Raw genomic sequence first — 13,377 nt, 5'->3', positions numbered from 1 at the left:
TAAAACTTATTCAAATGGTCCTAAAAACTCATTAAGCACAAAGCTCTCATGAGTAGGGCCCTCTTTTCTCATATTTTCCTCCTTTCACTGTCAGACAACTGTGCTCCTTTGTTATCCACCCCCTGCCTGTTCCCTACGTCACCATCTGAAAATAAATTGTATAATACTATTACATTAAACCTTGTAAAAAGGTGTTTTCCTTCCAACCATGTACTTACTAAAGAAGAATTTAGATTTCTGTGCAAATAAACACTTCCTGGATTGGTGAGGGAGATTTCTCTTGCAAGCTTCCGAGCAGTGATAATCCCAAATTTGATTGTTTCTATGTAATCTGAAATGAGACCAAAGAAGAAATGTAAGAGATGACCAAACGTAAAAATGGCATAGTGTTTCCAGATAATCAGCATATACACCTCAATATTTTCTCATGGCCAAGAGTCTATATATAACTACTTTAACATTTTAACAGGGATGTTGCACTGAAATATATATATGCATTTTTACAAACAGTAATTTCTAAAATTATTCACACCCTTGCAAAGTTGCATTCAGTTAAAAACTTTGTCCAGATCACAATACAGTATTTTTTATTCCAAACTTATATCCCAATTGTAAAGCGCTACGGAATATGTTGGCGCTATATAAATAAATGATGATGATGATGATGATGATGATATGCTGAAACTGATCTTTTGATTATTCAGCAAACACTTTACCACCTGAGAACATGACTTTTGTAGGAGTGATTACACTGGAAATGGTCACTTCTAAATACCATCTATAGGTGAAAATGGATCAGGGGCACCGAAGGGGGAGGGGTTGGACCCTGGCTGCCTGTACAGTGAGAGGCTCCGCACACTTCTGTTATGAAAGGGGCACCAAGAAATTGTTGAATGATCAAAGATCTAGTGAGCCCATGCAATTTAGATAGCTTTACCCAGAGTGTTAATAAGGTTTGTATAAACTTAAACATTGATATTCATTATACAGCTTATGCCCACACTAGATCATAAAACTAGCCAGCACAGCATATTAAGTGTATTTTACACATGACAGAACATCAAGATTCGTATATCTGATTCTTTGAGGTCAAATTACACTATAATGGTCATAAAATACATTTCTAGTCATTCATTCTCATTCTAACTTTATAATAAAAATAGAAAGTTTTTGTTCAAATTCACCAAGTTCAGTCTGTTGCAACATAGTTAACCCTTAGACAGCTGTGTCACTATGAATATTGAGGAAATGGAGGCACAGTGTATTGATGATCAGATGTTTGCAAGACTGGAGATTTCTGGATCTAAGAACTATTCAGAAATTAAACCAGAGTGGAAAAATCCAGAAATTAAACCATTTATATATCAAAATCTTTTGAAGTGAAGCTTGCTCGTTCATAAGGAAAATATCAAAAAATGGAGAATTATACTCACCGTTAATTTATGTTCCTTGAAATACTCCATGACAGCCCTTACAATGGGTTAACTCCTTACTGAGCTGAGTGTAGACAGGAAATTTAAACACACCTGGAGGGTATATAAGGTGACTTCTCCTCCATACCAGTGTCTTTAGTAACTTCCCAAGCTGTCCTACGAAAATATAAGAATAGAACATGGGTGGGAAACATAGGGCTGCCATGAAGTATTTCAAGGAAAGGAAATGAATGGCGCGTCAGCAGCAGATGACATAGAATGTTTGGTAAATGTGTGAATTGTTGACTTTGCAGATATCGTTTGCTGAAGTCTGAGCCTTGCATGCCCAGGACGTAGCCACAGCCCTTGTAGAGTGTGCCTTTAATAGTTTAGGCACTTTACTCCCCCGTTCCACTTGTATGCCTGTGCAATAACATCCTTGATCCATCTTGCCAAGGTAGGTAGGTTTTGATGGAGCACATCATTTGCAGGGAATACTGGGAAGAACAAAGTGTTATCCAGTTTTTCTGAAACTCTTTGTACTGGAGAGATAAATAGATATTGAGCTAACAAAATCTACAGTATGATGTTAGATGCAAACAGAGAGAGTGCAGCATTATTTCTTGATTAATACAGAAGGAAGAAACAACTTTTGGTAAATAAGCAGGATGATTATGCCATTATGCTTTATCAGCATAGATGTTTAAGAAAGGCTCCTTACACCACCAGGGCATGCAGATCTACTAGACAAACAGATGTAATTGCTACTAGAAATAATACTTTAAGGGTGGGCCATTTGAGAAGAATGTTATGCAAGACTCCAGCCTACTACTGCCACTGCTGGCAGAAGGAATCCCTGCCCAGATGGACCAGGAGCCCACCCCAAGAAAGCTGAAGGACACCCCTAGGTAGAATAAGGTTTAATTTTTGGTCACAATCATTTTGCTGCTTAAAAATAAATAAATACATAAAAAAAAAAGGCTTTGCGAGGCCAACTTGGCATCAAGAACATGCTATGACATTGTCTTTGCCTGCTACATAAAAGGGCCAAAAAAAGATTTGGGATTTTTTTCTGCCCACAGAGCTGTCACATCTGACATTGTCTTGCTCTTGGTGTCTTCTTGCTTATTTATGAAAGCAACTACTGTTCTGTTGTCGGAAAGTATCTTTATATGTTTGTACTGTAGGTAGAATATAAAGTGTTGAATTGCATGCCAAACTGCTCTCATTTCTACAACATTCCCTTGGGACATTCTTTTCCTTTTTTTAGCCAGATGCCTTGTATAATTTATTACTGTATGCTGATTTCCCCAACCTATAGAACTGGAAGCTCTACCCACTCTGACTCTGAAAGTGTTACACCTTGACTCTGTAAACTGGGATCTTGTCACTAGTTGGGGGGACTGTTTTGTGATCCTGGAAAGACAAAAGGAATTTAAACTGTGATCCCACTTGGCAAGTACATCCAACTTGAGGTCTCGTATATATGCCATTCTGCCCAAGAAAGAACACCTATGGTTGAGGAAAACATTCCAAGCAGACGGAGACAAATCCTTGCTGAAACTTGTCTGAGACTGAACCTACTGTGAAAGATTGAATCTTGACAAATCTCTCCTGTTAGAGGCATAGTTTGTCTTTTGCAGTATCTATCTGGACTTCCAAAAACAGGAGTTGTTGCAAGGGCACAAGATGACTTTTCCTACCATGTTGCTTTCGGAAAAAGGTTCACCTGGGATGTCATATCTTGGGCAATCTGTTCTGATTTAGCTATAACCAAGATGTTGTCCAGATACAGACACAGGGTTATGCCATGCTTTCCGAGAGCCACCATAGGACTACGTGAACCAAGTTAAGGTACTTGGAGATGTGAAAAGGCTGAATGAAAGGCAAGTGAACGGAAATGGACAACCCTGGATAAAGAGTCTAAAAAAATCAATGGTGCTGGATGTAAAAATATGCATCCTGCAGATCTATTGAAATTTAAAAAAAAAAAATAAAAAAAAAAAAATCTCCTTCCCCTATAACAATGAGAATGGAGTTGCCTTGCTTGCACAATACAATTGAGACTTTGCAAGTCCAAAATGGTTCTGAAACCTCCTGATGACTTTTGAACTAGGAATAGTTTTGAATAAAAGCGGGTGTCGTCCCGATTTCCAGGAACAGGAATAATAACTTTCACTTTCACCAGGTTTTGAAGGCCGTCTTCAAAAGCTTGTTGCTCCACGAGAGAAGAATGATTTCGGGACATGACAAAGTTGTTCCCATAAGGCAGAATGGGAAACTCTATACTGTATCCCTTGCTGAAACATCTTGTACCAACTAGTCCTGAGTGGTGAGTTTCCAAACCCCTGCAAAGCACTGCCTGGAATACGGTTTTCCAGGTCTGTAAATATGAGCGTCCTTAAACTGTTGTCTTCTATCTTAAAGGTAGACTGTTTGATCTACTTACAGCAGATTTTTGAGGAATAGTTTTAAGTTTTTCACCAAAAAGAAACGTGCCCACAAATGGAACTGTGGCCAGATGGTTTTCTGACTGCAGGGCTGCTACCCATGGGCATAGCCAAAGAGCTATTCTTGTTACTTCTGCTGAAGACATGTTTCTAAAAGAAAAAAACAATAATATCCAGCATGGCTTTTTTGCATAATTTCTACACATTTCAGAAGATATAGCCTACTGATCTTTTCTTCAATATCTGTCTGCAAAGTACTAGCCCATAATCTAAGAGCTCTAGAGACTGAGGCTACTGCAATAGCAGACTTGAGTGCAATGCTTGAAAAAATATGTAACTTTTTGAAACAGCTCTCCATATTCCTGTTCATATGGTCTTTCAGGAGACCATCATCAAATGGAATAGTGGTTCTCGATGACAGACCTAATATAGCTGAATCAATTTTAGGTACCAGACACTATTTGGATACATCCTTATCCTGAAAGGGATACATACGGTTCATTCTGTTCATATTAGGTTGGTACTTATCTAAAGCTTGGCACTCTTACTATAAACTAGATCCTTCAAAACTTCCAAGTATGAAACACTATTTTATTTTTTTAGACCATCAAGTAAAATTCAAAGAGCATCCTGTGGTGTATTGGGGACCAATGTATCATCCCTACTCATAGATGATAAGACTCAGTATCTAACTATCAAAGAGCCAAGTGATCCAGTAGATAGACCAGGAATCCAGTGTTCCACATACTGATCAGTTTGGGTTCTATCCATGTTTGACCCTTGCTCTTGAATCATTTGATTTCATCATGCAGGAGAAAAAAAACTATTTCAATTGTTCTGGAGATTGTGAATCCTCCATCTTTTTAGGGGTACATATCAAACACAAAGTTGCTACATAGTCATTTGGTAATGGATCACATGCCCCACATACACGATCCTTAACTTTGCTGGCTGTTTTTCCTTGCACAAGCTCCACATCGTATGGTGTTCTAAAAAGAAAAAGAAGAAAAACAAAAAGATACCAACTAACGGAAAAACCTATAATAGAAGTTATAAAACACCCCTACTAAGGGCATACCTAGCAGTGTCCTATAGCTCCTTAGCTTTTTTGGGGTGGGCTCCTGGTCCATATGTGCAGATATGTCTTCTGCCAGTAGGCTGGAGTCTTGCACAAAACCACAAGCGGTGTCCTGCCTGCTTTTGACACTGCCTTGGTAGTGACATCTCTGTGTGCCCCTGTACTGTACACATCTTCAGGAGTCACAGAAGCCATGTCTTCACTCCAGTGGGGAGAAGATGGCCCAAAGCCATATGGAGGAGCTTTACTCAACCATAGCGGCGTCAAGACGCCAGCTCCGGCACAGTCCCAAATGCTGCTACCCTATTGTAGACAGGAAGCGCCCCAGGAGAAAGCCAGACCTGCACGAAAGGTAAACCCATCCCATACAAAATAACAAACAGCTACACTACTTCTTCCAGAAATAAAGAAATACCCTACATCTTACAGCCTGGATGCTTAGTGGTACATTTTAAAATCAAGGGTGCTTATAGATGAGGAAGCTTCAACAACACCTGTTAATCTAAAATCTAAGAATGTGGAAGTAGACAGAACCAGCCTCTTGGACTCTCCCAACATTGCTGGGATATTGGGCTTTCTACAAGAGTGGCTGGATATAGGTTTTAAACCCACACATTAAAGGTTAAGACTGCAGTCATAAGTGCATTTTTTGTTTAAAAGCTGCAAGTTGCTTAGTTTCACAATTCCAGAGTTGCAATCCCCCATGGAATCTGAACTAGGTGTTGTCTGGACTGACAACGGTTCTGAAAAAAATCCCCATTCAATCATTAAACTGCCTTATGCCAATAACTTCTCCTAGTTGAGTAGGAGCATTAGACCGTTTAGTCCAGCCACCCTTACCTCACATACTTAGACGACAGACTTACTTTGGTCAGGACAATTATTTCCTCTAAAAGGCGTACTAGAATTACACAGATCCTAGGAGGTGGCACAAGATCCTGCTGTTCTAATACCAAACTTGTCATTGTTTTGACTTTATGACAACACTTGAGAAAGCAATTACTTATCCAGTTTCAGGGGGAAAATAAAGAAAGTAAATCATCTAAAACCACAACTGACAGACGGATTACACAGGTCATCTGTATCAGTTACTGAGCAGTGAAAAAACTCCTAGGAATTTTTTATTTTATTTATTTATTTAACTTTTGCTACTACTATTCCCACAATTTCTAATGTTATTACCTTTTCATAATACATTTGAAAACAAACAAGGCTTTGTCAACATGTGCATGGGTTAAAAATGACAATTACCTTTTCATTCCTCTCTCTAATAGCAGTGGCTATCTTAGCTTTTATACTGCTAATCACTTATTCTTAGATCTGAATAATCGATATCAGGGATAAGCTTCAGTAGATGAAGAATAAATGGTTAATGACGGTAAAAGCTACAAGAATAATATTTTGTAATTATTTCTTTTTCAGTGTAGTTATCCATTAAATGCCATCAACTAGGGGTGTAACTAGAAATAACAGGATCCATAGCAAATGTCAAACCAGCTCACCTCATCCATGCTATCAGGACCAGTGGTGAGCTTTGTACACCGGGACAGACTGGCTGTGCACAGCAACGTAACCAGTGTTTCCCTATCATGTCTATGTCGCTTTGCCCAATTGTAGCACTGCAGCGATTGGTTTCTTAATGCTCTCCCCACTTTAGTTCCATCGCATTTAAAAGCAGGTACAAAACTATCCCTTTAAATAGAATGGGCAGAGAGCATGTTTTTGATGAATCCCTTTGCCTGCTCATGGGCTTTAAAAATCTTTCCAGAGCAGCTAGTCCTTCTATGTTATAATGCCAGTATTTGATACCAGACGAAAACGCGGCACAGCTTTTTTATGCAGAAAATCTCAGATTATAGTAACACCATCTTACATTACTGGATAATTTAGACACCAGAACCAAGTAGAGGAAACGGGGCTTACTTTAAGTAATGTTACTAAAGACCAGTTCACAGATCACCCATGGATAAAAAATTGTTCAGAGGCTCTGGGGCAAATTTGGGAGGTAAATGTGGCTCTTTACCTAAAAAAAGTAGCAGATACAGGATAGTGACAAAACTAATTAGCATTAACAGGGTGGGTGAATGACATTGAGTCAGGGAGGGGATGTTGTGTCCCAGCTGTGGGAACAAGTGAGAGATGTGTCAAGAAGGATGAGCCTCATGCAATAAACTTTAGGGTTTTTATGCCATTACAAGGAAATATGGAGGGGCCTGGAGGCTGCCTTAGCTAGTCACAGCCACTAGACACTGGCCATACCCCCTGTGGCAGCTCACACACCATTTGGAACTTTTATGTATACTATAACAGGACACTTTGTACAATTCAAGCACTGGATATAATACATAAACTGTTCTAGAAAGTTCTTCCATTTTGTTTTACAAAGTTTTATTTTTTATTAATTTTATATTAGTTCTACGCAGCAGAGTGTCTGTAAGAAGTGGGTCATGGATTTGTGTTTTAGAAAGAAACACATAAAGCGTTGTTTGTAATAGTTAAATAAAGGGAACAAACTTACTGAACTGACGGATAAACAATGCTAGGGTACCATGAACTATTGCAAGGTTATCAACCATACATCTTACAGAAAATTACTTAAGGCTCGTAAAATGTATGTTTTAGAGATAACAGCTTAGTCACTTAAAATAAACCACAACGACTTTGGAGAATTGCATAAATGGACACTAAGTTTAGTATAAGCAGTTAGTAGAAACGGCTATGTGCATTATTCAGAGTTCATTCAATCAACCAACTTGTATGATGACTTCATGCTGCAGTGCCTGTTACACTCTTATGCTATGCCTCGGAAGACGTATGAATATAGATGCAGTTTCAACAATTACAATTGTGGATAGAAATCCTAAGCCACCCTTCAACTATATTTTGGGTGGAAAAATCAACTTTCTAGAAGTACCCATGAAAAGGACACTCACAATCATGGCTATTAGATGCTAAGGGGTCTATTTACAAAGCACTGCAAAATAGGAATGAAACTTTTCAATCCTCATCGCATAGATGCGGATTGAAAGATTTATCATATTTATTAAAAAATCAACACAGGAACAGCCGTTCCAAAATACGGCTGTTCCTGTGAAGTGTATCACTTACCTAACACTGTCTTTTCTCTCGCGGTCCTTCAGTGAAGTTCTTCAGCTTCTTTGTAATCCTTGTGCGCATACGGCGATCGCAAAACTTGTGCATGAGCAAGTTAGTGTAAAACAAAAAAGACAAACTAGCATGTGACCGGGATGGATCACATGATCCCCCCACACATGCGCTGTGCAGCTCTGCTCTTCGGAGCAGAGCTGTCTTCAGTGAAACTTTTCAATTATGTTCATGTACGCCAGCTTCAGTTGGCGTACAAACAAAGATTATTATTGATAAATAGCGTTACTGAGCACTCCCCATACACTGTTATGGGGAGTGCTCAGTAAAACGAAGAGAGATGCAAAGCAGAAGATATCTATAATATCAGCTGTGATGCCATAATGGTAAATTACATTTTTGTGGTTAATCCCCGAAAACATCAGTTTTCAGGGATTTAACAGGGGGATTTTGTTTGATAAATAGGACCGATAATAATAAACTAAGAATGGAAAGAGATACCATAAAGTAGTTATAGATGGATCCCAACTGTATAGGGAACATTCCCTCATCATGTTTAGTCTGGACCAGGTTCTGGGAGAGCTTGTGAAAAATCCCTTTTAAATTAACACTCATAATGGATCTAGAGTTAAAGTATGAAATAAAAACAGTAGTCTCCCAGAAATGTTTTACCAAATATTATGAGAGCTCAGTTATTTAGTTTTTGCTCAATATGTAGTTTTACATTTAATCAAATCTATTTCTAAACAAACTGTAATGGTTTAATTACACACAATGCTGATGGCGGACACGTGACCCAAGTACAAATAACCGGGTCCCGGCCTGCCTGGGGGGACCTGGCCCCACACAGTCTTGTAAAAAAATAAAAAAATCTCCAGTGGGTGGAACAAGCAGACAGTTGGGACAGTGTGTGACATAACACACTGTCCTAGCAGCCTGGGGAACAAGGAGTAAGAGCTTCAGCTCTGCCTGCATACCGAGTTCCAGTTCAGCTTAGGTAAGTATGCTGGGCTGAGGGGAGGGTGTATGATGTGTCTAAGGGGTGGGGGGGTTATGATGAGGCTGTAGGGGTGGTGTAATGTGGTGGCCGTGGGGGAGGCATAATGTGACCATGGAGTGTCAAATGTAATGTAACATTATAATGTATGTATTATATACTGCATGGTAAAAATGAAGAGGCGCTCAAAAACCCTATATATATATATATATATATATATATATGCACTTTATCATTTTTTGTATTGTGAGATATGGGGGAGATTGAATTAGTTGCCTCAGGAACATCCTCATACACTTTGCAGTTGATTCCTACTGTAATTGCTTCATTGTAATTGATTCATTGGTGTCAGAAAGTAAAACATGAACAATGCCAAAGGAAGGGGAATACTCTATCATCACAGTAGGCTCTACTACTAGGAGAGAAAGAGTCTTTAATTATTTAAGAGATAAAAGATAGAGAATACTTTAGTGGCTTTTCCCTGATACTCATATAGAGCTTGATGCTACATTAGCTCTTACAGCCAACCATTCTTCCGGATGTAGGGAATTTTTTGGAGGTCCTTGGGGTCTATGCCAGTGGTTAGCAGTAATCTGTATATGGTGGATATAGCTGGCCTCTAGTGGAGGCTCTCCACCAACACAGTCCTTCAAATGTGGCACTTTGTGGGAATGTGAAGCCTATGAAGTATATATTATACAGGTGTTTTAATTGTAAGTATTTATACAGTCCCAAACAATCAAACATTTCCTGTCATATCAACAGAAAGGACTTGGAAAACGGAAAACAAAAAAAAGTCTTGGACGGGTATTCACTTTTACTGTATCGGTGCACCCAACCCATGAGATGAAGTAAACTGCAGCAGTGGAGATCTGCTGTCAGATCTAAAGAGGACTGTGTAGTTTGCCTGTACAGTGGTTCATAATGTCTTGTGAGAAAGAACCCAAGGTATTTAAGCCTACAGTTTGGCAGCTAAAATGTCAAATTTACTGTGATCTCCTTTAGAGGCGAGGGCAGATTAAGGTCTAAAATCTCAGGTCTTCTTCGAGACCTCACCAAGGGAGCATCTCTCATAGCCTATGTTAGATATGGAAATAACGGGGTATGTCAGTGTAAGACAAATATCACCTGTTTCAGTGGTTGAATGGGATATGCAGAAGTGGCGATATGGAAAATGTAAGCGAATAGACTTTGATAGTTTTACAATGAAGACAGTAAGAGAATTGGTGGTATGGCATACCAACGTATACCAGCCCACTTCTACCACTTATCTGTGTATAACGAGACTTCAGGGTTTGCAAAATGCTCCATCAGGAGCGTAATTATTGAGAGTAGGCATCCCCATGTGGTGCAGTTGCGAATCTCGAACATCGGGAAGACAATGACATTGGTCAGGATGGCAGAAGTGGGATTATGGTAGAGTGCATTTATTCCTCTCGGAAAGATGGCCCTCTGTTGTAACCATGCAGAGATCTGGCTGCTGTAGCCAACAAAAGCAGAGTGCTTAGGGTGCCTCTAATGTGTTATTGTTCGGGGACTTGAACACATTACTGTTTTTTGGGGCATTTGCCAAGCTTATAAAATGTCCGCGTTGTGAGCCTTTGGGGAAGATAAGGGATTTGTGTGCAACACTTGACAAGTGCCTTCTCAATCTCCAAGGTTACGTTTGTTTTTAGGAGGAAAGATTTGTTGAGTCCCCAACGGACTTGAGTAGGAGGTGAAGGCATGGAATAGAATATCACTGTTACTGCAGTATGCTTTTTAGCCATGGCATGGGGGATAACCAGGCATCCCAAAGTATCTGTGTGACCAAGACGGGGTTTGTGCGCGAGTGTAAATCGTGGAACAGAGAGACAAACAGGTATAAGTTAGTTTTTGTGAATAGACGACACTACAGGCATTGTAAAATCCATACTTGCCAATTGAACCCAACATGTTTTTACATTTCCATTGGAAGGAGCTGTAGAAGGGCTGACTAATTTGGGTTGAGGACAGCAAATAAACTGCATTTTACAATGTCTATTTGCCTGTTGCTTAGCAAACTACACAGCAAAATCATATCTTTAACATGGCTTCTTCAAACCTCACCCCCATCCCCCCCCCCCCCTTCCGGCATCTCACACCTGGTGATTATTTTTCTACATGAGATCATCACATCCTGAGCATCAGAGGGAGAGAAACACTGGAGTTTAACAGCCACCCGCTGACTGCTGCCACTGACATTTTCTACTTGTCATTTATTATCCCAAAAGGGAGCCTTAAAATAATAATAATCTTACTGCGACCTAATAGAAGCACAAAAAAGACAGGAAATGCACAAACACACACACACACACACACACACACATAATAAACCAGCTAATGATTAAACACAAAAGTAACTCCTTGCTACAGTGCAGAATTCATGGTTACACAAAGCCAAACATCACCTACACATAAATATATATGTCAAAGATAAATTTTCACACTGTGGGGGAAATTCAATTGGCTGCGTTACTGCCGAAAAAAACGCGGCCTGCGCACTATTACCGATATTACAGTAAAATAGCGCATTACCACCGTTAATACAGTAATCTTTAACGCTGGTTTTTGCCTGCAGCTCAGGGAGCCGCAAGCAGAAATCAGGGTTAAAATTACCGTATTAACGGTAATAGATTTAGCGCCGCGTTACTCGCAGCAGAATTGATTTCTCCCCTGTATATATTAAACATTAAAGGGTCATAATACTTTATCACTAAATCAACACTTGGTTTTACAACATATACACCAATAAGATAATATGCTGTACCCATCAACAGTTCTGAGGCATAGGATAAGTCACTTATCATATACAAGTGACCTATATAGGCCAAGATCCAGGGTTAGATATGATTGCAGGGTCGGTGTATGACAATGTTATTGTCAGAGACAATAAGCAAGGTAAGCAGCTGCTTGGCCCCTCCTCCCCAGCATCTTGCTGCACCAATCATATATTTTAGCCAGACAGTAGCCCTTTGTTTATTCCATGTGGCTGGAGAATTGGGAGCAGTTTGCCGAAGAGCATAGAATGCAAGACTATCACATGACTAATGACTAATATTCAATCCTGGAATGTATCGCTCAGTCGTGAAAATATCAAGATGCAGTCCAGGGTTATCATTACCTTTAACCATTGTTATGTCACTTGTTAGCATTACATAAATCAGTGTGCGGAACTTGCTGCACTTACACAGTGTTCTGTACTGAACGTTGTGTCTGGGGATCTGGAACAAAACTCTCTACCTAATATATATACACGTACGCACTAATAATATAATATTATATATATATATATATATATATATATATATATATATATATAAATTTATTATAATATAAATGTCTAGTGGCGTGTGTTAGTTTGTCTGTGTGTGGAAAAAATAAAACCAAGCTGCAGCGCCACCTGCTGGGCGGAGTTATACACTGACCTACTAAATTCTTAGTGTGTGTGGAAAAAAAATTCAGAAAGGGCTGAAATTTGGTATACTAAGATGTTTTTAATTTGTTAATTTAATTTGTTAATTGTTAAAAGTGTTTATAAAGATTTAAAAAAAATATATATATATTTCTTGAAGGAGAAGTGACAGTTGGGAGTGGTTGGTGGTTGCCGGGGGTGACAGTGGGGAGTGGTTGGTGGTTGCCGGGGGTGACAGTGGGGAGTGGTTGGTGGTTGAGGCCTGGGCTATGGCCCAAATGCATGACAAGATCCTTTTTAACACCTTAAGTAGCCTGATTTGACTAGATTGCATGAGTATCATGCACGGGTTAATGTTAATGTTAATATTAATATATATATATATATTTATTTTTATTTTTTTTAAATATTACCCAAATAGAAGGAACAAAACCATGTTCGTAGTATAGAGTGTATGTGTCTACCTTTTTGTAATGAGTGCAGTGCAGAGCTGAAGAAGGTCAAATAGCCTGGAGGTTGAGGGGAGGCATTGAACTCGAAAAATCCCAGGACACCAGGCTGCAAGAAAAAAAAAAAAGAACATAATACAAAGAAGATACATCGGACAAATACCATAGTATTTATAGTGTTTATTTTGTTTCCTCTTCTTATACTCTATCATCATCAACATTTATTTATATAGCGCCAGCAAATTGCGTAGCGCTTTTACTCTATGTATAATATATGTAGCTTCTACTTTAGCATTGCCCGTGTGTATTTCAGGCCAGCAAGGTATGCACTTATTCCAACATACTAACTAAAAATTGAATGGATTAATATCTGTATTTGAAGAATTATGTAGAGAACAGTATACAAGTAAACATATAATCATTTAAATATGTCAAATATTTATTACAAAATGT

General features: G+C 39.0%; 1 protein-coding gene across 1 annotated transcript in view; it reads right to left on the bottom strand.

The window, feature by feature from the left end:
• Positions 1 to 13,377, bottom strand: part of TXNDC11 (thioredoxin domain containing 11) — a 53,597-nt gene that overhangs the window by 27,022 nt on the left and 13,198 nt on the right. Inside the window, exons 5-6 of the mRNA XM_075179796.1 lie at positions 12,940 to 13,033; positions 219 to 331 (exon numbers count right to left, since the gene is read on the bottom strand). Of these exons, the coding sequence (XP_075035897.1) occupies positions 219 to 331; positions 12,940 to 13,033 (207 nt within the window). The remainder of the gene's footprint in view (positions 1 to 218; positions 332 to 12,939; positions 13,034 to 13,377) is intronic.

The sequence above is a fragment of the Mixophyes fleayi genome, chromosome 7 (assembly GCF_038048845.1).
Source record: "Mixophyes fleayi isolate aMixFle1 chromosome 7, aMixFle1.hap1, whole genome shotgun sequence".
NCBI classification, from domain to species: Eukaryota; Metazoa; Chordata; class Amphibia; order Anura; family Limnodynastidae; genus Mixophyes; species Mixophyes fleayi.
Note: the sequence above shows the minus strand (reverse complement) of the source record. Positions and strands in the feature narration are given on the sequence as shown.